This window comes from Natrix helvetica (assembly GCF_964273705.1).
Source record: "Natrix helvetica genome assembly, chromosome: 4".
In the NCBI taxonomy this organism is placed as follows: Eukaryota; Metazoa; Chordata; class Lepidosauria; order Squamata; family Natricidae; genus Natrix; species Natrix helvetica.
This window is the reverse complement of record NC_138550.1, coordinates 170,633,185-170,658,390: the sequence shown is the minus strand read 5'-3', so window position 1 is coordinate 170,658,390 and position 25,206 is coordinate 170,633,185. Positions and strand designations below refer to the sequence as shown.

The 25,206-nt window shown below is 50.1% G+C and overlaps 1 protein-coding gene across 1 annotated transcript in view; it reads right to left on the bottom strand.

Annotated features, from left to right (window-relative positions):
• The window catches only part of ZC3H3 (zinc finger CCCH-type containing 3), a 193,390-nt gene that overhangs the window by 40,656 nt on the left and 127,528 nt on the right, over nucleotides 1-25,206 (bottom strand). Inside the window, exons 6-8 of the mRNA XM_081951954.1 lie at nucleotides 11,606-11,693; nucleotides 8,711-8,869; nucleotides 6,522-6,591 (exon numbers count right to left, since the gene is read on the bottom strand). Of these exons, the coding sequence (XP_081808080.1) occupies nucleotides 6,522-6,591; nucleotides 8,711-8,869; nucleotides 11,606-11,693 (317 nt within the window). The remainder of the gene's footprint in view (nucleotides 1-6,521; nucleotides 6,592-8,710; nucleotides 8,870-11,605; nucleotides 11,694-25,206) is intronic.

Below are 25,206 nucleotides of genomic sequence, written 5' to 3'. Positions count from 1 at the left end.
ATTGTGTAGCTAAAAGTCTGTAGGGATTCTCCATCATCCAGGTCATGGTTGTCCCAAAGGTGTTTTTTTCAGGAGGCAGCTGGACTTTCTGGTTTTTTCTTTTGAAGACGTTTTGCTTCTCATCCAAGAAGCTTCTTCAGCTCTGGCTGGATGGTGGGGAAGGGAAGGATTGATGCTCCTTCCAGACAAAGCTGGTCATTTGCATCCTTTGAAAGGGTCCTTGAGGCCACTTGGAGGTTTCTCTGTGTCCTCAGGGTCACCTGAGTTGTGCAAAGGGGTGTGGAATGTCCTTGGAGCAGCTGAAAGGACCGTGTTGTGGAGCTGTGCTTTCTGTAGGATGTTCATCCATGAAGCGACACAGGGAAGAACAACTTCCTGCAGAAAACACAACTCCACAACCCAGTCCTTTGAGCAGTTCCAAGAAGGCTTTGTGGTGTAGACTGCAGAGGTCTTATCCCTCTCTCTGTTGAGGGAAGGCTCAATTTGGACATAAATGGCCTCTTGGACGCCTCTTTCAAACCAGTCATCTTCTCGGTCCAAAACGTGGACTTGGCTGCCCTCAAAGGAAATGCAGGTGGACTTATGAAGAGCGGTTGCAGGAATTGGGTATGTCTGGCCTAGGGGGGGAAAAGGACCAGGGGAGACGTGAACAGTGAGTTTTGCCCCATTTTACAACTTCTCTTGCTACATTTGTTAAGCGAATCACTCCAGTTGACCCAAAGGGGCTTTTTTTTCAAGAGGCCACTGGACTTTCTAGGTTTTTTTCACTTGGAGACGTTTCGCTTCTCCTCCAAGAAGCTTCTTCAGCTCTGACTGGATGGTGGGGAACGGAAGGACTTATGCTCCTTGCAGACAAAGCTGGTCATTTGCATCCTTTGAGAGGGTCCTTGAGGCCACCTGGAGGTATCTCCATAGACCAATCACTGCAGTTGTTAAATTAGTCACATAGTTGTTAAGTGAAACTAGACTGCACCTAAACTTTGATGACAGGGCCGTAGGGATGCTTTAACGGTCGTAAGTGTGAAAAACAGTCATAAGTCACTATTTTCAGGGCTTCTGCAACTTCGAATGGCCACTAAATGAACTGTTGTAAGTCAAGAACTAGCTGTACACACTTCGGCACATGATGGCTTGCATCTCAAAATAACTAGGAAGAAGGGCACGAAAATCAGTTCATCAGAACTGATGAAGCTTCTTGGATGAGAGGCAAAACCTTTTCTTCTTCAAAGAACACCCCCCCCCCCCCCAGTTGAACACACAAAAAGCACCTTTGAGACGTGCCGATTGGTTGTGAAACCTCGATTCAACAACTGGATGGAAAGTTTTCCCAGATGGGAAGAGTTGATGGTTTGGTGCGCTGCATAAACTCCAGTCTGTGGGCATTTGCCTGGGCTTAACGTGCCGTGTGAATCCGGCCGATTGTTCAGCTGGTTCAGAAAACTAGGCTAAGTCCCTTCTTCAATGCCGTCGCTAACTTTGGACGGTCACTAAGCAAACCGCTGTAAGTCGAGGACTACCCGTAGTGTGAGACGCGAGAGGGAAGGGCAAGCTAGAAGGCCAAGAGACAAAGGGAGTTTATTCCTAATTGTCTTTTAACTGCAGGCGACTCCAATCAAGGCGAGGGCTTTGGGGCTCTTGGCCGTGGTGTGACCGTCCACGGACGCCTTTAATGTAGCTTTTGATAGAGCAATCAAATTAGCTCTAATAAAAAGAGGATAATAAAGCCCCCTCCCACCCGCCCGCCCACCCCCATGCAGGACTCCGGCCCCTCCCAGCTGCCGGGGCTGAGCCATTACCCCGAGAAGTGCCTTCTCCTTTCAATTAACCTTGTTTGCACCCGGCGACGTCCCTGCAAATAACGGCAACATTAACGCCGAGCGCTCGCCCGCTGCAGCCATATTAGGCGGCTCCGACGAGCCGCCCGCCTCCGCGAGCCGGCAGCTAATGAAGCCGAAACTCCACGTGAATTTCCAAATTGCTCACCACAGAATTTTGAAGCTCTATTAGGGAGAAAAATGCTGATTCTTGTCAAGGGCCCTGAAGGGGAAAAGCTGTTGCAGCAGCAGCCGCCGCCTGCCTCGGCCCAAACCTCACCCTGGCCTCCCATCACAGCCGTCGGGACGAGGTCGGGGGGGGGGGGGATGGGGCCAGGAGACGCAGGGCCTTCGCCCCACCGGGCGTTCTCTCCCTCCCTGGAGGCTTGGAAGGAGAGACCAGGCAGCCACTGGTCTGGAATGGGATGGGGCTGTGATGGGGAACCTATGGCACGAGGGCCAGAGGAGGCACGCAGAGACCGCTCCGTGGGCACGCGTGGGCCCTGTCGCCAGCTGCTCTTCTGCTTTCTGGCATGCCGGCCAGCTGGTCTTTGTGGGTGCTGGACAACCGGGGTCAAAAATGGCCTAAAATTGGGCCGTTTTGGGGTCATTTTCAGGCTATTTATTTTCAGGCCATTTTGGGTCATTTTCGGGGTCATTTTCAGGCCGTTTTGGGGTCGTTTTCTGGACCATTTTTGGATTGTTTTCAGGCCTTTTTGGGGCCTGAAAGTGGCTCAAAAAACACTCTGAAAATGCCTCGAAAAACAGCCCATAGGACGCCTAAAAAACAGGCATGTGCATGCCAGCCAGCTGGTCTTCAAGTATCCGGTGCGCACATCCATGTGTTCCGGTTTGGGCACTTGGTGCAGAAAAGGTTCGCCATCACTAGTATAGGTTCTCCTGCTTGAGCAGGGGGCTGGACTAGAAGACCTCCAAGATCCCTTGAAATGGCTGGATGCTCCCTCCGGGCACACCTCCGCCAGGTGGGACAGAGGCCTTAAAAGGAGGAAGGTCCAAATCTCCTCGTGGGCAGAGACCCCCATGTCTGCTGGAGGAATTAACTCGCTAGCAGCTCTGCTTCCGCCCCACTTTGATCAACGAGGCTCCTGCCACCTTTTTCTGGTAATTACCAGGTTAATAGGAAGCTACGAGATCAGGGGAAGAAGCCAGCCTGTGCTGCGGGCAGCCGCCCCTCCCTCGGCTATAAATCCTGGGCAAGCGCTCCCCCCAACACAGAGAGGCTCCTGGCTGAATGTGGGGAGCATGCATGTGCCACTCACATTCAGCGCCCCGAAAGTCAAGAGTTCTTAGGGTGCAACCTCTCTGCACTGGACAAGCAAAGGGAATTCTCCCTCCGTTCGCAAACGCGTAATTTTGTATATGTGAATTTATTTTTTGTTCGTGTTCATGTAGCGTCTGTTGGAGGCAGGGACCCTTTGTGAGCTGCGGGCAGTGAAATTTCATTTGAACGTTTGCCGATTAGTGTACAATCAAAGTGACAATGAAGTTCTATTCTATGTATCCATCTATCCAGAAATAAGAAGAAAGCAATGGCATAGGGGAGGGGAGGGAGGAGAGGAAGGGTGGATGGATGGATGGATGGATAGATGAAGGAAGGAAGGAAGGAAGGAAGGAAGGAAGGAAGGAAGGAAGGAAGGAAGGAAGGAAAGAAAGAAAGAAAGAAAGAAAGAAAGAAAGAAAGAAAGAGCAGATAAAATAAAGTATGAAAATATATAACAATATATATAAAAGTTAAAAATGAGAAGAAGACAAGAGCAAATGTGCGTTGAGGAGGAGAGGGGAGCGGAGGGAGGGAGGGAGGGAGGGAGGAAGGAAGGAGGAATCTTTGGATTCTGGGTAGATAAAATATTGACAGGTAAAACACTATGAATGTACATGAATTGGCATATAGTAAAATGACATTTCATGGCATGCAGCTGTTCAATATACAGTTGATATGCTCACATGGAGCAAATCTTGGCTCCTGCACATTTAAAGCTTTTCCTGCTTTTTCAGGGGCCTCCTCTGTGAGTCCCTGCCCAAACCGAGCCTCCGGTTGAACGAACGCAGCCAGCTGTTCCGCGCACAAAAAACAAGTAAATAAGCAGTTTCTCATCCTGCTGGCACATCTGGCCAGCTGGGCTTTACCTGCTGGGTCAGCAGCTGTGCAGAGCGAAGTAAGATACAGATTAACTGAGTAGGAAGGGGCCTGGGGGGTCTTCCAGTCCAGCCCCCTGCTCAAGCTAACCTTTGTGTCGTTGTGTGCTGAAAGAGCACGAGCGACAGTGCACACCCACATCCATAAGGCAATGCGTGCATCCCCCCCCCCCCGCATGTGTGCGTGCATCTCCCGTGCAGGCGCCCCACCCTCGTTGCCCCTTTTTGGCTTCCAGGTTGGTGCAGGAGGCTTTCCAGGCCAATATTGGCCGTGGGGAGAGGGGGGGGGGTTGTAACACTTGCACAGCACCCCTGCGTCCTGCTTTGGCTTCCAGGTTGGTGCAGGAGGCTGTTTTGGGCCTGGAAGGCCTCCTGCACCAACCTGGAAGCCAAAACAGGATTCGGGGGTGCTGCGGGAGGGCCCAAAACGCAATGCGAGCATCACATGCCCCCCAAAGACTAGCAGGAGGCACCTGTGGTGGAGCTGGGCTGGTGCAACGGCTGGCGTGCCTGAAGAGAGGGCTCTGCGTGCCTTACCTTCGCTATCATGGCCCTGCACCACTCTGGACCAATGGCTGTCCAGTCTCTTTTGAAAACCTCTACTGGTGGAGCAACCACAACTTCTGGAGGCAGGCAGTTCCACCGGTTAATTGTCTTCACTGTTAGGAAGTTTCTCTTTAGTTCCAGGTTGCTTCTCTCCTTGGTTAGTTTCCACCCATTGTTTCTTGTCTTGCCTTCTGGTGCTCTGCAAAGTAGGTTGACACCCCCCCCCCCCTTCCTTGGGGCAGCCCCTCAAATACTGGAAGGCTGCTATCATCGCACCGACTCTACTTGCGCCAGTTCTCATCTCTGTTTCATGCCCCTTGAGCCAGCTCTCTCCTGAGACACTTCCGTGGTCACGTGGCCACCGCAGTGGTGGGCTACGGCCGGTACATCCCAGTACGGGCGTACTGGTGCCTGCTGGCAGCCCCAGGTACCCTTCCGGTGCAGTGCTTCGGAGGGCTCACCCGCCCACCTTCCTTACTGGTATTTGACCCAACCAGGCCGTTTGTGCACGCAGCGTACGGCGCCTGCGTGACGCTCCGCCGAGAAGCTGGAGTGTTGCAGGGTGATGGTGCGCATGCATGTGCGGCGCATGTGGTGGACACCCGGCCGCGTCGCAGCGTACGAGTTGTGACGGGATCCGGAACCCACCGCTGGGCCATGACATCACGGAGCGCTGATACCTTCTCGCCAAAGTGGTACCGAACCTAGCCGTGCTTTAGAGCGGCTCGGTTAGCAGGAGCTGGGGTAAGGAGAGCCGCTCATCCCATCATGAGGCGCTCGGGTCTCGAACCTGGGCTGCGGGCTTTGTAGCCAACAAATCAGAAATCAGAGTAGAGATGGAAGGGACCTTGAAGGTCCTCTAGTCCAGCCCACCACCTTAGACGCTGAGCCACCGTGCCGCCCTAGGCTGCATGGTAGCAAGGATCCACTTCCAGAATGCTGAGCCTGGAGGGTGTTGTCATGGTCCCTGTCGGAGCCTGAATCTGCGGGGGAAGACGAGCCAGAGCCCACAGAGATCAAGGAGGCTTCGGAGGAAGGTGGGGAGGAGCAGGCCGAGTTAGGCCAGCCCCTCTGGATTGGGATGGCTTCTAGGCAGGGAGGAAGAGGGGCAGGATGACCAAGAGAGGCCAAGCTGTGAGCAGGAGAGACAGAGCTCAGGCGAGGAGCAGGGACCACCCGCTCCTGATCCAAGAGCACGGAGAGTGGAGAGAAGGCAGGAACAGCACAGGCCGAACTGACAACTGAGGAGGAGAGTGCCCCGCCACTCTTCACAAGGCACACCTGGGGACTGAGACTTAAGGAGGCGCTGTGGGGAGGGTCATTTGTCGGGAACAAATGCTGAATTCATGGAGTATTGTGTGTCATTGAACATTTCCTGGACTTCTTGCTTTATTTCTTGATTCCTGGATTAATTGCCGTGTTCCTGTGCTTCCTGGACTCATTGCCCTGCTCAATTTCTTGCTTTGCAGCCGTTGCACTCACAGCGTTGTGCTGGACTACTTGCAGCCAGAGGCTGCTAGAGGGGTGTGTGTGTGATCCTTTTGCTCTGGGACTTGCCAGAAACGTGGGAGCATTGGGGGAAACTTGGAGCAATGAAGGGGCACTGTGAACTATCAGCTGCCTGTCTTGCCTCTGTGCTAAGGAATCAGGGCACAAGGTGCAGATCAGCCTGGAGGTACATCTATGTGTGCCTGAATGTGTGTGTGTTGTCCAGGGCCTCAGCTGCTCTACCCTTCATCCCCGTAATCCCTACTAAAGTGGCAGGCAGGCGGCCTCAGGTGCGGCCTAGCAGCACCCGGCTTAATGTCCTAAAGTACCGATGCTTCAAGTTGGTGCGAGAGACACACTCTGCTCTCATTAGGGGAAAGCGGCCCCGTAACTGTGAGAAAATGCTTCATCGAGGGATGTGCAAATGAAGATTAGGAAGTGTCAGAAGCCTCACTCCCCTCCCCCCCAACCTGCTGTCTCTGCAGAGAGCCACTTAGCGACCGAGGCTAAACCTACCTTGTCCTTCGAAATCTTGTGTGCGAAGGGACACGTCCCGTCCGTCTTCTTGCAGGCCCCACGGAGGAATCTGTCAAGGGGAGAAAAGACAGGGTCGACTTAGGAGATGCAGAGAGTAAGGGAGAAGACCTCGAGGGAGGGGCAGGGGGTCCTTGCCTTAGCACCACAACTAAGGACCGGATTTTCGATGCTAAAGCAAGGCAATGCGAAGCGACTTGTGTCAGATTTTGTAACTTCTTTTTTTTTTACCATGGTTGTTATTCAAAACCCAGCAGCCGCAGAAGGACAGAGCCTGGGGACGGAGTCAAGAGAGGAACGAGCCTGGAGTCGTTACGTTATCCCAAACAGTCCAATCCTCCTTGAAGTCTTCTAACTCTTACCTTGCGCCAATTTAGTGCCAACCATTAATCGACTAAATCCCTGTGTATAGGCATGAGCAACAATGGGGAAGGGAAGGATTGATTGATTGATTGATTTTTAAAAGTTTATTTTTATTTTTATTCTCTTATACATAGTTACAGGTCACATAGTTATTGTTCTTATTTATCTTTCTCACTTTTACATATTTGTTTTTCCATATAAAAGGTTAAAATATACATTCTGGGTTGCTTTGCTTACCATTCCGTGCAACTATTTTGTATTATCACCACCCTATTTTTTTCTTTTCTTTTCACCCTCCCTCCCTTCTCTACTTCCTTCCTTCCTCCACTCCTTTCCTTTTCCTTCTTCCCTTGCCTTTCCCCCGCTCCTCTCTTCCTCTTCCCCCTCCTACCCTCTCCCCTTCTCTTTCGATCCCTTCCTCTCCTTTCCTCTTTCTTTCTTCCCTCTCCTTTCCTCTCTCCCTTTCCTTTTCTTTCTTCCCTTGCCTCTCCCCTACTCCTCTCTTCCTCTTCCCCCTCCTACCCCTTCTCCTCCTCTTTCTATCCCTTCCGCTCCTTTCCTCTTTCTTCCTTCCCTTTCCTTCCCTCTCTTCTCCTCTCCTCCTCTCTTCTTTGACTTTTCTGTTGTTGTGGTTATCTCTTTTCAACTCTTTTCAATACTGGTGTATTTTTGGATGGCATTCCATGGGGAATGGAAGGATTTATACTCCTTGCAGACAGCTGGTCATTTGCATCCTTTTAGGGAGCCGCTGAGACCACCTGGAAGTTTGCCTGCGTCCTCAGGGTCACCCGAGTAGTGCAAATGGGTGTGGAGCCTTCTTGGAACTGCTAAAAAGACCGTGTTGTGGAGTTGTGTTTTCTACAGGATGTTTTTCTCTGCTCTGTGTCTCTTCACTGTTGAACATCCTACATCCTCTTTGGGGCAGCCCTTCAAATCCTGGAATCCTGCTATCATGTCCCCCCTAGGTCTTCTTTTCTCTCAACTAGCCAAACCCCAATTCTACAACTGTTCTTCATATGTTTTCGTCAGGGGTGAAATCCTCCCAGTTCGGCCGAACCAGTAGGGACGATTGGCATCAGTTCTCCGAACTGGTGGCAAAAATCCCTGGTGGCTCTGTCCATGCCCGCTTGGTCGCCCTGTCGCTGCTCACCTCTTCTGGCTGCTCGACCCGCCCACCCAATCCGAACGTTTCTCCCTCCATTCACGGCAGAGCTGCTGCAGCCTGTCCCTTTAAGGTAGACCCAGGGAGGGAGGGGCCCAGGGGGGGAGGACCATAAAGGGAGCAACAGCTCTGCTGTGAACAGAGGAACAAATGTTGAGATTGCCACAAAATTCAGCGTTAAATGCAGCAGAGACAATCCGAACGTTTCTCCCTCCGTTCACAGCTCCAGCCTGCCCCTTTAAGGTAGTCCCTGAGAGGGAGGGGGCTGAGGGGGGGAGGACCATAAAGGGAACAGCAGCCCTGCTGTGAATGGATTCATACACACATTTTTCCCTACCGAGTTCTGTGGGTGTGGCTTGGTGGTGGTGGTGGGGGCATGTGACTGAGTGGGCATGGCCCTGAGTGACATCGAGTTGGCCACGCCCACTTAGTCACAGGACACCACCACCAAGCCACGCCCACAGAACCGGTAGTAAAAAAAATGGAATTTCACCACTGGTTTTCGTACGTCCTACGGTTCCTACCTCCACATATCTGAAAGTTGGGGAAGTTGAGAAAGGCCAATCTAGGAATGAAAAGGTGACATTATAACTGGCGTGAAAGCATTAATGTATCGGCCGAAAGGGGACGGAGAAGACAAACAGACCTGGTGCAGACGGCCACTTTCTCGGGGTCGTGGATGTACGGACAGCTCTCTCCGCGGTTGCACTTCCCAAAACGGTTGTAGTACATGCAGTATTCCTTCTTCCGCTCCTTCCGCAGCTTGGCCTGGCGGATGATGGCAAGGCTCCTTTGCACAGCACGGCTGCGGGAGGGATAGAAGCAGGCAGGGGAGCTCAGGGTTAGGCAAGGCCTTTGGCAGAGGATGATAACGGAATAACAGAGCTGGAAGGGACCTTGGAGGTCTTCTAGTCCAACCCCCTGCTGAAGAAGGAAACCCTACAACAGGGGAGTCGAACTCAAGGTCAGATCAACGCGAAGAGGAAAAAAAGCCAGCAGTTTGGGGAGTAGCGTCAAGCTAGCCACGCCCACCCAGTTGGCCATGCCCCCCTGCCTCACCCCCAAGGTCAACCACAGCCTTGACGCAGCAATCAATGAAATTGAGATTGACCCCCGCCCCCCGGCACTATAACAAGCCGGACAAATGGTTGACCAATCTCTTCTTGAAAACTCCAATGATGCAGCACCCACAAGTTCTGGAGGCAGGTCGTTCCACTGGTTAATTGTTCTCGGTGTCAATGGGGATACAGAACAACAAGGTTTGAAGGGATCTTGGAGGTCTTCTAGTCCACCCTCTTGCTCAAGAAGGAAATCCCACATCATATTACAAATATAAGTATAATCTTTATTGTCACTGTACTTAAATACAACAATCTGTAACGATAGGCAAAGGATTTGTCTCTTCTTAAAAGCCTCCAGTGATGGAGCCACCCACAACTTCTGGAGGCAACTTCTGTTCCACTTTCTGTGAATGAGGGATACAGAATAACAGAGCTGGAAGGGACCTTGGAGGTCTTCTAGTCCAACCCGCTGCTAAAGAAGGAGACCCTATATACCATCCCACTCAAATGGCTGCCAGTCTTTTCTTAAAAGCCTCCAGGGATGGAACCACCCACAACTTCTGCTCCACTGGGTAATGATTCTGACTGTTAGGAAATTTCTCCTTACAGGTAGCTTCTCTCCTTGATTTAGAGGGTAGCGGGTGTAGATGGGGTGGGGTTAAGGAAGAAGAGAAAAAATAAAGCAGACACCCCCACCCCCCAATTAGAAACAGAAACGAGGCAGAGGGCGGAGAACAGGTTGAAATTTCCGGAGAAGGGGGAGTTCCCACATCCCGATTGCATATCATGGGGCGATCGATCACTTTAATTCACTCAGTATTGAGTGGCCAACCGTTGGAACGACGTTATTAAAGCATTTATTGAAAAGAGCCGCGATATCACCCCTCTGGGTGCCGGTAATATTCAAGCCGTTCTTTCAGTAGCGATGGGGTAAATATCTCTCGGTGGCATTCATTAATTTGGGCAGTTAACCTGCGTCGGCAGCTCGGTGGCCGGGGATTAAATTACTGCGGTGTATAAATGCGCGATTAAAATCTCCCTCTGAGCCTCTCTTGATCTTCCGGGCTCAAGTCGGATCACAACCTCCAAAATCCACTTCGAAGGACGAGAAAACAAAGAAGAGAATTTAAAAGAGGAAATCTAAGCCGGATCGAAGTGGCCTCCTCTGAGCCCCTCTTCGACTTAAGGGAAGGGGCGGTGGGCTGTGGATGAGAGGTTTTGTTGCTCCCAGGAGGTAGAGATGAAGATCATGGCGAAGCGATCCCTCATGCCCGAGCTACTCACTGGCATTTGACAAAGTCACTCATCCAGCTTTCATGCCTGAGGCAGGACTAGAACTCACCGTCTCCTAGTGGTTGGCCTAAAATGGCAAAACTGGCTTTCGTGTGTAGACAAGAACTCACTTTCTCCTAGCGACCAGATCACCTAGCCAGCTTTCATGCCTAAGAAAGGACTAGAACTCCCAGTGTCCTAGGGATTGGTCCAGCTTTCGTGCTTAAGGTAGAACTGGAACTCACCGACTCCTGGTTTTTAGGGCAGGACTTTCACCATTAACCAAACTGGGTGTCAGGCCTGCAGCCCTCTTTCCTTTTGGGTCTCTGGCCTGCCACACGTTCTATTCTTCTACTATGCCTTTTCTATGGTGGGAAAATGGGAGGGGGGATTGTAGGGAGTGAGATGCCATGTAGCCATAACAAAATTCCTTTCTAGAAAGCCAAGGTCATCCTTTGTCTCTCCACCTCTGCACCCGACTGGAACTGGATGGGAGGAAGCTGCCAGCATGGCAGTGGGAGATTGGACCATGGGATGGACTGGTGGGTGTGGGGGCAAGATCTTGAACTTTCAACTGGGTGGGGAAAACCAGGAAGCTTTCAGATTCGGGTTTCCCCAGATGTGCCAACACGGCTCTCTTCATCAATTGGGACTCTGAGCAATCCTTTGCCTCGGACTCTGATTTAATTTTGGATGCTATTGGGAACGCTGACACTGGGATGTTTGTCTGTGCCGACTGCTGATTGAGTGGGTCCTGCCCCATTTCAGTTGCCTTCAAAAATGAGGCCCCCAACCAAGTACGTGCTGAGGCTGGGACCTGCTGGATCTCCCAGGGAACAGTTTTGGGAATACCGGAAATTTTGAAAGGGGATTGTGAACTTCAAGTGATCTGAGATTGGCTGGCTGCCACCTTCCCCCCTCTTTATTCAAGGAGAGAAGCAATTTAGAACTAAGGAGAAACTTCCCAACAGGGAGGACAATTAACCAGTGGGACTGCTTGCCACCAGAAGTTGTGAGTGCTCCAACACTGGAGGTTTTTAAGAAGAGATTGGGCAGCCGTTGGTCTGAAATGGTACAGGGTCTCCTGCCTGAGCAGGGGGTTGGGCTAGAAGTCCTCCCAGGTCCCTTCCAACTCCGACATTCTATTCCCCAGTGAGGGGGCGCAGGTGGGCCGAGGACCCCAGGACTCTTTCAAGAACGGGACTAACCTGGCAATGTAACGGCTGGTGATGGACCGGCTTGGCCAGCCAGGTGGAGAATAGCCGGGAGCGCCAGGCGCTGAGTCGGGTCGCGATGCTGCAGGAGAGAAAGAAGACCAGTTCAGAGAGAGAATTCAGCCCTAGGAATTAACACGCAGGTAGGCTTTGCAGGTGGTCCTCGACTTACGACCATTCGTTTAATGACCACTGGAAGTTACAGTGGTGCTGAAAAGGAGATATTCATGACTGTTGTTCCGCGCACTTACGACCCTTGCGGTGTCCCCACAGTCGTGAGATCAAAATCTGGGCACTTTGTCACCTGGGGTGCTTTTTTATGACGGTGGGGCTATTTCCCGGGGTCATGTGAGCCAGCTTTGCTGGCTGGGGAATTCTGGGAATTGAAGTCCACCCAGCTTAGAGTTGAAATTTAAATTGAATGAAGAGTTTTTATACTGGACAATTGCTGTCCCATCGGTTACTCCCCACTCCTGGCATTTGGCAAAAATGCACCTACGAGGCAAAGGTCAAGCTACACAGAAACAGGGGAGGGGTCTTGTTTACCGGACAACTGCTGTCCAGCACCGTCACAAAGGTGGACGGGTGAAAGGCGAGATAACCTGGTCCAGGTGTCAAGGCGAAGCATTATGCAAACTCTCTGTGCCTCAGTTGTGCTCCCTAGCACTGGGCAGTGACCCCTGCGGGCACCTGCAAAATCCAGTCCTGGCAGCTTCTCTACCTCCCACTGCTCCCCAGTTTCAGGGGGGGGGGGAGGCAACGACAGGCCTTTGCTTTTGAAAGCTCCACCAGATGCCTTACACCAGGTGTGAAGATCCCCTTTCCCTCCGGTGGCAGAGATGTGGGGGAAGTGTTGAGACAAACAGAAAGAAAAATGTTGATTTATGCCCATGCCAGAAATCTAAGTGGCCGGGGCGTCGATATAGAATAAAACCACTCGGAGGGATGCCGCTGCAGCAGGAATTCCAATTTAAAACAAGAGAAACAAAAAAACAACAGACAAACCGATCTACATCCTAAGCGATCTCAAAGCGATGCTCTTTATCTCTTGGAGTCACTTAGCGGCTCAGAAATCTGATCCCGCCAGTGCCCTGCCTGCTCGCTCTCCCCCTCCCCATCCCAGCTGCCCCGTGAAAGAAACAGGTGGGGCATCCCACACTTCCAGGACCTCCATCTCCCACTACAAGGTCCCCCATTTGGCCGAGTTGCTAGATCGACTCCCATGTCGACTTTATCAATTCATGAGCTCAGAAGAACGGAAGCGTTAGGTAATGAAAGGCCTGCAAGAAAATCACATTCAGAGAGCACCAAGGAGAAGGAAGGAAGGACGGAAGGGAGGGAGGGAGGGAGGGAGGGAGGGAGGGAGGGATCTTTGATGACATTCCCTAGTGGGGTAATGAAACATCTGCTAGAAAACAGCCAAACTCAGAGAGCATCAAGGATAAGGAAGGAAGGAGGGCGGGAGGGAGGGAGGGAGGGAGGGAGGGAGGGAGGGAGGGAGGAAGGAAGGAAGGAAAAATGAAGGCATCAAAAAGGTGGATGAATGAGAAGGAAGGAAGGAAGGAAGGAAGGAAGGAAGGAAGGAAGGAAGGAAGGAAGGAAGGAAGGAAGGAAGGATCACTGATGATGTTAGCTAGAGACCACCTGTGACCCCACCCCTGAGCTAAAGAAAGGCCTTCTCCTTCTGTTGGTCTTCTGTGCCTTTCCTTGCCCTGCATGCCCAACAAAGCAGGCATCCAGCCCGACTCCCGGTCCACCTTCAAGAGGTTTCAGGGAGATGACCCAGGGGAGGTGCCCCCCCCCCCCAAGAGGCCTTTGCTATTCGTTAGGCTTTTGCCTGCCAACGTGGCTCCGAGGGGAGCGCTGGGAGTTCCTGAGCCGTCAGCCGAGACGTGTGCCGGGAGCGCTCCAGGTGGGACGAGCGTCCCTCCGTCGCTCACCTGCCAGCCCGAATGTGTTCCTCAGAGAGTGAGTGGAATTTGATAGCGCATCAAGCAGAGCTCCTTCACCGGGGCTGTCAGGCGGCCGACTGCTGACGGCATGGCCCCATCTGTTCCTTGGGTAAATAAAGCGCCCGGCGCAGTCGTCGCCATGAAGGCTCTGTGTGTGTGTGAGAGAGAGGGGGGGAGGGAGAGGAAGAGAGAGAGGAAGAGAGAGATGGAGGGAGGGAGGAAGGGAGGGATGAATGAGATGATAGATAGATAGATAGATAGATAGATAGATAGATAGATAGATAGATAGATAGATAGATAGATAGATAGATGGATGGATGATAGCTGGAGATAGATATGAATGACAGATAGATATGAGAGAGAGAGAGAGAGAGAGAGAGAGAGAGAGAGAGAGACAGACAGACAGACAGACAGACAGACAGAGGGGGGAGGGAGAGGGAGGGAGGAAGGAGGGGATGAATGATAGATGATAGATAGATAGATAGATAGATAGATAGATAGATAGATAGATAGATGATAGCTGGAGATAGATAGATATGAATGACAGAAATATGAGAGAGAGAATGAGAGAGAGGGGGGGAGAGGGAGAGGAAGAGAGAGAGAAAGGGAGGGCGGAAGGGAGGGATGAATGATAGATGATAGATAGATAGATAGATAGATAGATAGATAGATAGATAGATAGATAGATAGATGATAGCTGGAGATAGATATGAATGACAGATAGATATGAGAGAGGAGGGGGGCTGCGAGGAAAGGGGCTTTCTGCAGTGGGAATCTTGGCAAGGACCGCCAGGCACCAAGTGACACCTCCCGGTGTTAAAAAATGCGCATCAACAAACTTGCTTGGAAAAAAGGTATTAAACCGAAGATGCAAAGAGAAACGAGGGAAGGTTTTAAAACGTTCCGAGGGGTGCAGGCAGCATTTCGCCTTCTACACCGCTATTATTGGAGGGGGAGGGGATCCTCGACTTACGATCCACAGCTGAGCTCACATTTCCTTTTGCTAAGCGAGACCCTTGTTTTGCCCCGCCTTAACAACCTTTCTTGCCATGGGAACGCGTGAAGGCGCTTTTAATTTCGGATGGGAATGGCGAAACGGCAAAAAAAACAAAAAAAAAAAAAGAAAATTCTGGATTTAAATCCATTCAGGGATTCGGAGGATTTTAAAGATTGATATACAAAAGAAACAAGGGGGTTTTCTCTTTTGATATGGCTGCACAAGCACTTGGGAAAAAGTCACCAAAGTTGAGTTGTTTATTTTTTGCATGATAACCGCAGCGAGATTATTGTATGGAAAGATTTGGCTCCGCCCACAACGGAGGGACGGTTGGCGAAGAGGATGGAAGGTGCTGAGTTGGCAAAATTGGCTTCTTTGATCAGAGAAAAGACATTATGTATGTTTATTGCTGGCTGGGAAGCCCTTCTTGGCTATTTTGCGTGAAATGAACGGGGGGAAATGAACTTATGATTTATGATTTTGATGATTCAAGAGGATGGATTATAGAAAGAAGAGTTACGCGGCAACAGCAGAGAAAGAGGCAAATTTATAATTGTGGCTATAACCATAAAAGATGAGAAGCTAGTTTATTTATATCTTTTTCCTTTCTTCTCTATTTTAATCCCCCCCCCTTTCTTTCACCTTTCTCTTTGATTTATTTCTTTTTTCTTACTTTGTATTGCATTAGTTTGCAATAGCTTTTATCTTGCTTTTTTCTTTGAAAGTGCACGGAGTGGTAGCAAATGCCATATCTATCGCATTGGACGGACGTTTCTAAAACGGCAGGTTTAACACCGCCTGGTATAATGACCCCCGAGTGAAGTAGTAAGGTGCAAAGAGTAAGGTTCTACATTTAGGCAACAAAAACAAAATGCACAGGTACAGTATAGGTGGTACCTTGCTCAGTAGTAGTAACTGTGAGAGGGATCTTGGAGTCCTAGTGGACAACCATTTAAATAGGAGCCAGCCGTGTGCAGCAGCTGCCCAAAAAGCCAACACAGTTCTAGGCTGCATAAATAGAGGGATAGAATCAAGATCACGTGAAGTATTAATACCACTTTATAAGGCCTTGGGAAGGCCACACTTGGAATACGGCATTCAGTTTTGGTCATCAGGATGTAGAAAAGACGTGGAGAGACTAGAAAGAGTGCAGAGAAGAGCAACAAAGAGGATTAGGGGACTGGAGACTAAAACATATGAAGAACGGTTGCAAGAACTGGGTACATTTAGTGAAAAGAAGGACTAGGGGAGACATGATAGCAGTGTTTTCTTCCATCTCCACAGCAAACATGTTTGACTCCAAGGTCATTTTTTGGAGAAGACTTCAAAATTGTTTCTTGGCGAAGAAGGTTCCAAAATCACTTTTTTTGAAAGAGCCACCAAATTTCTTTTTGGGAGAAGACTCCCCAGATGAGGGCAGATCTGAACCATGTCTACAATCCAAGGACGGGGTGATTCTTGAACACAAGCAGCGCGAAGGAAACGGAAAGTGCCAAGGTGAGGCATTACCACTGTTTATGAAATGAACCCCTGCAGATTCTGCCTGGGCCTCCTGTGTCCCCAGGGCTGAAGGGTGACAAGACGCCATCGGATTCTGCCTGCATAAATATTCACGGCCTTCCACCAAGGGTGCCAATCTGTGGCAGCCCCCGCTAAAAAAATGTTCCCAGAAACGTCAGCTTTGCATCCAGCCTTCAGCCAGGGGAAGCTCTCGATGGGAACCATGAAGCATCAGAATACGATAGTAAGGGATCTTGGAGGGCTTCTAGTCCAACCCCCTGCCTAGGCAGGAAACCCTATACCGTTTCAGACAAATGGCTATCCAACATCTTCTTAAAGACTTCCAGTGTTGGGGCATTCACAACTTCTGGAGGCAACTTCTGTTCCACTGATTAATTGTTCTAACTGTCAGGAAATTTCTCCTTAGTTCTAGGTTGCTTCTCTCCTTGATTAGTTTCCACCCATTGCTTCTTGTTCTACCCTCAGGTGCCTTGGAGAATGGATTGACTCCTTCTTCTTTGTGGCAACCCCTGAGATATTGGAAGACTGCTATCATGTCTCCCCTAGTCCTTCTTTCTCTTAAGCTAAACATACCTAGTTCCTGCAACCGTTCTTCATATGTTTTAGTCTCCAGTCCCCTAATCCTCTTTGTTGCTCTTCTCTGCACTCTTTCCAGAGTCTCCACATCTTTTCTACATCGTGGCGACCAAAACTGAATGCAGGATTCCAACTGTGGTCTTAGTAAAGTGGCACTAACACTTCCCGTGATCTTGACTCCCACGGTGGGCCAGGAACTGCCAAACAGATGTGACTGCCTGGGAGACACATTCAGTGGGGAAAGTAGCCAGCTCAACCTCTTGGCAACGCAAGCACACTTTTTTCTGTGGCTTTTGACAGCCCAAAGGGTGCATTTCTAGCACGAGAGCCAGAGATCCAGAGGGATGCAGGACGACCAATCATGCAAAGAGAAGCACAGGCAATCCTCACTGAGTCACTGTTAACAGACCTGCCTTGGGGGCTACTGACTAATTCAACTGCCATCCAACATAGACCAATAGAAGAAGATATCTGTAGCTCAGGGTTGAACTGGGGGCTCCCTGGTGATCCCCAAGATTGGTGGTTTCTTTACAGACATTTCATGACCCAGCTAGGTAACGTCATCAATGCTATAAGGGAAGGGAGGGGAGGAGGACAGTTGGGAGGTCCTTGGTGTTCTCTTGGTTGTTTTCTTGCAGATATTTCATGACCCAACTAGGTAACTTCATCAGTGCTAGAAAGGAATGGTGTGTGCAGGGGGGAGGAGGAGGAGGATTATTGTGGACTCCTTGGTGCTCTCGGAGCTTGGTGCTTTTCTTGCAGACATTTCATTACCCAACTAGGCAATATGATCAATACTAGAAGGGAGTTAGGTCTGAGGAAAGGAGGAGGAGAAGGAGAAGGGGGGGAGGGTAGCTCCGGGGTCCTTGGTGGTCCCTGACTCCCACTATCTTCTTGCAGCTGTTTCTTGCCCCAACGAGCCCTGATGAGGTTACCCGTTTGGCAAGAAAGCCACAAGGCCAGTTACTCCGCCAAGCAACCTCCTGCTCTCCCGAGTACCATTTTTCTTGCCGAACTGCTTAACCCGCAAGGTTTTTCTTGTGGCTGCCAGGAGGCCTTTAAAAGAGCTGCCTTAGCTAAGGTAACTCCATGGCATGCAGGCACCCCCTACCCCCCCCCCAGGGCACCCCCACTTTCCCCTTCCACAAGCTTTAGTGCTGAATGATACATTTTGGAGGGCTGTGCACGGGGGGGGGGGGGGAATTTATTTCTTTCATTATTCTTCCTCATCAGCCTTCTAGGCGATCAGCACCAGCGGATACGTGGGGGTCATTTAAATCTCAACCACTGGGGGCTGGGGCTCTGCCACCCACCCACCCACCCTCTCTTCTTTCTCGGCGAAGTTGCAGGGATTCAGAATTTAAGTGTTTCCCCTGGTACCGCTCTAAGTGATCCGAAAAGCTCCCCCTCCCCTTATACGCCCCCCCCACCAGCCCTTCCTTCTCCCGTCTGCCCCCTCTTTCATCTTGTAGTTGGAAAGCAGGAAGTCGCCAGATTCAAATCGCTCCGTTTTCCCAATCGTGGCCGTAACCTTGTTGAGTGGCCGCCAGGAGAGGCGAGGAGGGAAATCTGGGGTGCCCCCCCCCACGCACACACACCAGGCGGGGAGGGCTTAATGCACTTCTGACTCCTTGACACCTTGGGAGATGCTGCCGAAAATAAGGAGCCGTTTCATACATCAGGACTTCCGAGGCAGAGATTAAGGTGGAAGGTTACAAGCACACCTGGCACTTCAGGTGGGGGGGGGTTGGCCACAGATAAACGGAGCAGGCAGACACTTGGGTGGGGCCCAAGCTGGACGTCGGTACTGGGAGAAAAAAGAGCAGCGTGCTAAAGGAATTAGCTCCTGAGCACACCTGGCTTGCCAGGGAAGGAAATAGAACTCCAATGCTGCCAGAGTAAGAGAGTTGGAAGGGACTTTGGAGGTCTTCTAGTCCAGTCCCCTGCTCAAGCAGGAGACCCTATTATGCCATGAATGTCCAACCTTTGCGACTTTAAGTCTTGGGGAATTTGGGGAGCTGAAGTCCACCTCTCTTAAAATTGCCAAGTTTAGACAGCCCTGACTTAAAGGAAGCTAGGAGTATGGGGACGCGGTGGCTCAGTGGTTAAGACGCTAAGATCAGAAAGTTCTGTGGTTCGAATCCCTAGTGCTGCATAACGGAGTGAGCTCCCGTGACTTGTCCCAGCTTCTGCCAACCTAGCAGTTCGAAAGCACGTAAAAAATGCGAGTAGAAAAATAGGAACCACCTTTGGTGGGAAGGGAACAGCGTTCCGTGCGCCTTCGGCGTTGAGTCATGCCAGCCACATGACCACGGAGACGTCTTTGGGCAGCACTGGCTCTTCGGCTTAGAAACAGAGATGAGCACCGCCCCCTAGAGTCGGGAACCGCTGGCACATAGGTGCGAGGGGAACCTTTACCTTTAGGATTGTGGGATCCTGGTGTTAAGAGAAGGGACTTTTTTCTTTCACCCTGCGGCTAATTCTACCAGCCTCTACCATCAAAATCCCCTTGGCCTTTTGAAGCATCGGAATTGTGTAGTGATCAGAATTACACATAGTATTACGGTATTTTTCCTGCATTTCTGTACTAGCAATTTTGTTTTTAAGCATTCCCTGGAGGGGGGGGGTGGAGCACTGGTGAAATCTAGAAAATGTTCCTACCGATTCTTTGGGTGTGGCTTGGTGGGCGTGGCTTGGTGGGGATCATGTGACTGGGTGGGCGTGGCCATGTAGTCATGTAACTGGGGGCATCAAAAGACAGAAACTAACAATGTCCTGCTGAAGCAGGGTTGGACTAGATGACCTCCAGCCCTTGATTATCCTCTGAAGCTGCATCTAGTGCCAGGTTTGTAGTCCTTCCTTCCTCTCCTTTTTCCCTCCCTCCCTCCCTCCCTTTCCTCTCTCTCTCTCTCTCTCTCTCTCTCTCTCTCTCTCTCTCTCTCTCTTTCTCGGCACCCTCCACCCCCCGTTTTTGGCCTAGCAGGCCTCAGGGAAGCCTGCTGGGAGAAAAACAGCCCCCCCCCCTCAACACCTCTGCATTTCCAGAGAACCGGCAGTAAAAAATGCTTAAAAGGTTTTTCTTTAAAAAAAAAAAAAAGTTCCGAAGACATGCTGTGTGACATGCACTCATCGGAACTTTCTTCTTCTTCTTCTATTTTTAATATTCTTTTACTACAGGTTCGGACGAACTGGCCCGAACCGATAGCATTTCACCCCTGGTGGGCAGCCTGTGGCACAATATAGGTCAGCGATAGTGAACCTTTTTTGGCTCGCGTACCAAAAGTGGGGGGAGCGCAGGGGGGTCGTGCACGGGCGTGTCACACCCATAATGCTATGCGCACAACCCCAATGTGTATGCGTGCACGATCAGCGCTCCCCCACCCCATTTTTGGCATGTTTTTTCACCCTCCCCAGGCTCCAGAGGCTTTCTAGGAGCCTGGGGAGGGCGAAAACAGAGTCGTCGTCCTCCCGGAGGCTTCCCTGAAGGCCCCGGAGGGCTAAAACCAGCCCTACAAGCAAACCAGAAGTACATTCTTAAACTTCCGGTTTGCCTGTAGGACCGGTTTTTCGTGCTTCATAGGCTTCAAGGAAGCCTCCGGAGGGCAAAAAATGGCCTCAAAAGAAGGCCAAAGTCAGCTGGCCAGCGCACGCCTCGCATACCCTGACATATGGCTCCTCGTGCTCCCTGTGGCACGCGTGCCATAGGTTCGCCATCACAGATATAGCTCCTCAACCGGCTTTATTCCGAACTTCTGAGGGTCCAAACTGCGCATGATCCTGTAAGAAAATCCTGATTAGAAAATCCACAACGAGGGAGATAAAAGAGCCCAGCCACTCCCAAAATGGCTCAAGCTTGGAGTCCTTTTCTAGCCTCGGAGAGAAGGCGGCTTCCTCTCAGCAGCCGAGCCGTTCCGACCCTTTTTTACCCTGAAATCGTTTCAATCAAGCCCCGTTCAAGGAAGGCCGAGCTCTTCTCGGCACGCACAAAACTCTGATTGAATTTTGCGACCGGTTCTTTTCCTTGCTGCCGGAGAGGCCAATCTGCTTTTCGCCGTGATTCCTGTTTAATTCGAGGGACGGTGTCAGGGAGCCCACCCCAGAAGCCTCCTGCGCCTGCCCCCCTTCCCACCGGCAGGCCAACGGCGGACAAGCTCCGAGAAAGGACCTCGTTTCCTTCCCCCTCACCGAGATGAATGGCTTGCTTGATCGGTTCTGGCAGCCTCATGATTGGCCGCCGATATTGCAAAAGGCTTGGACGGAGGGACAACCTGGACCACAATCCCCAGCCGGTGCAGGCAGCTGAAAAGGAAGGGGTTTCGCGGGGCTAAAGGCTTTTCTTTCTCCTCTCCAGAAGCCGGCAACATCGACTATATCAACCAGGTGCAAATAATTTCAAGAAGAGCTTAGCTTCCCTAAAACAATTTCAGGGTATCCAGGCAGGGAGATTCGGTTTTTTATTTCCACGGCGTTTATAAAAACCTGCATTTGGGACTGAATCACGCTTGCCATTCTTATGGTAGAATGCATGGTTTCTGGAGGCAAGCTGTTCCGCTGTTTAATTGTCCTCTTTGTCAGGAAACTTCTCCTGAATTCCAGGGTACTTCTCTTTGATTAGTTTCCATCCGTTGCTTCTTTTTCATTCACAACTTCGGGAGGCAAGTCATTCCACCGATTAAATTGTTCGTTCTATCACTGCGTTTCTATTGCTTTGCCAAAATTTGTTTTAATTCTTTCTTCCTTCTAGATGGGTTCTGTCCAAATTTGGAATAAGTGGATGTAGGAAGAGGGAGTCAAGCTATTCTCCAAGGCACCTGAGGACAGAACAAGAAGCAATGGGTGGAAACTAATCAAGGAGAGAAGCAACTTAGAACTGAGGAGAAATTTCCTGACAGAACAATTAATCAGTGGAACAACTTGACTCCAGAAGTTGTGAATGCCCCAACACTGGAATTCTTTAAGAAGATGCTGGATAGCCATCTGTCCAATTTCCTTGAGCAACGGATTGGACTAGAAGATCTCCAAGGACCCTTCTAAATTGTTATTGTCAAAAGAGTTAAAGTGTCAACCATGTAGCTTGAGTAATACCACACACATTGGGGGGGGGGGCTTTGACTGCTCTCTGTCTCTCTCTTCTCTGTCTCTGTCTCTCTCTCTCTCTCTCTCACACACACCCTTGGCAGTCACTCCAAGATCCAGGCAAAAAGAAATACAACAAATAGTTGGATAAAGAATTGAGAGGAAATTTATCAAAAGATCTCCCGGCCAGACCTATAATTATATGATCTATCCATCTATCCATCCATCCATCCATCCATCCATTATCTATCTATTCATTATCTATCTATCTATCCATTCATCCATTATCTTATCTACCTATCCATCCATCCAGCATCTATCTATCCATTATCCATCCATCCATCCATTATCTATCTATCCATCCACCCACCCATTATCTATCTATCCATTATCTATCTATCTATCCATCCATCCATCATCATCCATCATCTATTTATCCATTATCCATCCATCCATTATCTATCTATCTATGTATCTATCTATCCATCCGTCCATCCATCCGTCCATCCATCCATCCATTATCTATCCATTATCTCTTTTTTTTTCTTTCTCTTTCTCTCTTAATTTTTCTTCCCTTCTCTCTCTCTCTCTCTCTCTCTCTCTCTCTCTCTCTCTCTCTCTCTCTCTCTTTCTCCCCTCCCTCTGTTTTCAGGAAAAAATGGGACAACCATTTGCCCAGGTTGGTCTAAGGACCCCTGCCTTGAGTAGGGGTTGGTCTAGAAGGCCTCCAAGGTCCCTTCCAGCCCTAGGACTCTATAATATTTTTGAAAACCGAACTAAAAAGGAAACGGGGGGGAGTGTGGCAAAGCTGCAAGGGGGAAAGGCTGAGCTGAGCAGAATGCCAGGAGGGAGCGAGGGAGCGCGGAGGCCGTCCTGCACCTGGGCCCTCTCGGTTACGCTGTGATCCGATTGGCAATGCTTCTCCCAGTCAGCAGCCCCTTCCTCCACCATGCAGAGTAGGGGGAAGGAGAGCCTCCAGACGGGACCCGCTTTCCCCCCCCAAAAAACGACAAGCCAACAATAATGTTGCCTGTTGACCCCATTCTGGGGGGGCAGGGAAAAAAGCAAAAGTGGAAAGCGTTAACGCTTTAAAATAAAATCAACTGAAACGTTTAATACAGGAAAATTAAAAATAGAGAAATTCAGGCAAAATACAGGCAAACTAGAGGTGGGAACAGAACAATAGAGCAAGGAATGTGTTTGTAGGCGTCTCGATGGCCAACCAGGGGCGCAAAGTGGATGACGAGTAAAGGGTCCCCAGCTGCCTTCTCTGCCTCTTGCAGCCCCTTCCCATAATAAGAGGCAGGGAAGGAGAGGGGGGTAATTGGGGAGAGGGGGCAAGAGAGAGAGAAGAAAGGGGGGGGCAGGAAATGCTTACGGTGGCGCCTCATCTCCAAGGTGAAAAGGGTGGAGATTTAGCTTAAACCGCGGATTATCTCGCTGGGAGCTGCAGATAGAAAAATTAAAACGTGTGCAGATCCTCACGAAAGGAGGACGAGCGGGAGCGGGAAGCCGACGCGATGGTTTCCCCGCACTCCCCCCCCTTTTTTTTCCCAGATAATTTGTCCCATCGGAGCATTAAGAAGACCCACTCGGGCAGGTGGCAGGAGAAAGGCTGAACTAAAGGATGAAAGTTGAGCTGGCAGATTTTTATTTTATTTTTTTATTTAGAAAAGGAAAGGCGGAAAAAAAAAACCAGAACTGGAGATCTCGAACCGGAGACGGAGTTGATGAGCATTTGAGATTAATGGGATTTGGGACAGAATCACGAAAGACGGTCGAACCGAAAGCTTTTGAAGGACTTGTAACCCAGTCCAGGGGGAATTGTTTTGGGAGTACTTCTGCTTTCCCGGAGCCTTTTCCCGTAATCTTAATCTAACCCAGGGGTTTTCAAACTGAGAAGCTTTAAGACTTTGTGGACTTCAACTCCCATAATTCCCCAGCCAGCGCATGCCTCTGGTCTAACCAGCAGTCCATCACAAGGTTGGCCTTCTACTTCTGGGCTGTAGAAAGATCTAGAATCCTTCACAAATGTTGGGGAAAAAATCAACGCCTCGCCCCAAAGTTAGCATCTCTTCCATTAGGATATTAAAATTTAGTAGCTGGAACAGTAAAGAGAACAATGGGCCAGAACACACAGCTGTAGTTGATGAGTGCTGACTCATGCATGAGGCAATCTGCGCTATGATTGGTTGCTGGGTGCGGAGAGGGCGTTTCCCTTTTTCCCCGCCTTTTTCTTCTCTGTACAGCACGCTCTGTATGCTGTTCAATTTACCTCACGTGCTCCTGACTGTCTCGCCTGTTGCAAGTACAGGCAAGATAGTTGGGGTCACCGTGAGGTAAATTGAAAGGTATACTAAGGACACAGAGGTAAAGTGTATTTATTTATATAAAACTACAGGTTTGTGTCAGCGTCTGTGACTTCATCTGAACAGCTGCTGCGTAATTCCTCGGCGTCTTCCTGTGACCGATAGCTGAATGCGAAGTTCACCTTGAGTTGTTACTACAAATGGGACCTGCGCCTTAACTTGCGGAAAGCCAGCCCTGTGGATCCGACCTGCGCTCTAGATAGTCCTCGGGTTACGACCATTCCATCAGTGACCATTCAAAGTTACAATGATGCTGAACATGATGCCGGATTCTCGTAGTTCCAGCTGTTGCAGCATCCCTGCAATCACGAGAATGTGATCTGGTTCATGATTACGATATCAATAGAAGCTGCAATTGTGCGATTATGATTTCCAATACTCTCTTTAAGACCAGCAGAGAATGTCGGAACATGCTAGACGGGGGATTCTGGGAGTTGAAGTCCACCCGTCTAAAAGTTGCCAAGTTTGGAGACGCCTGGTTTACAGCAACCCAAGTCCTGCCCTGCCTACCAAACTTTACCGATTTATAACTTGGAAGAATTACTGTCTTTGCTGGACAACAAAATTCCATTTAAAGAAATCTGCAAGCAAAGCTGGCCGGGGAATTCTGGGAGTTGAAATCCACCCAGTTTAGAAGTTGCCAAAGTTTGCAAACCCTGGTCTAATTTATGCTGGCCCTGTGCCAGATCTCGACTTACAACCACAATTGAGACCAACATTTCTGTTGCTGAGCAAGGCAGTTGTTAAGCAAGTTTTGCCCCATTTTACCACCAGAATAAAATTCCATTTCAGGAGAACTACAAGCCGAGCTGTGCTACGGAGACTGGATTCTTCCAGAGACCTTGGTGGTTGAATGGAGCATCTCAATTGGAGCCAGAGTTTCCTTCCTTAGCGCTGCTTTTAACTCCCTTGTGGAATGTTGCCACATTCCCTCCCGCCTCCCCGAAAGATTGATTAACTGCTTTCATCGGAGTTGCAGATCAGTTTGGATCAAACTGCGTTTGTAAAGCCAAATGCCTTGGGACTCCGGGCAGCTTACAATTCTGGAAGGTTCTCCAGAAGCCCCCAGTGGAAAAACCCTCGTGGTCTGAGGTCCACTGAAAG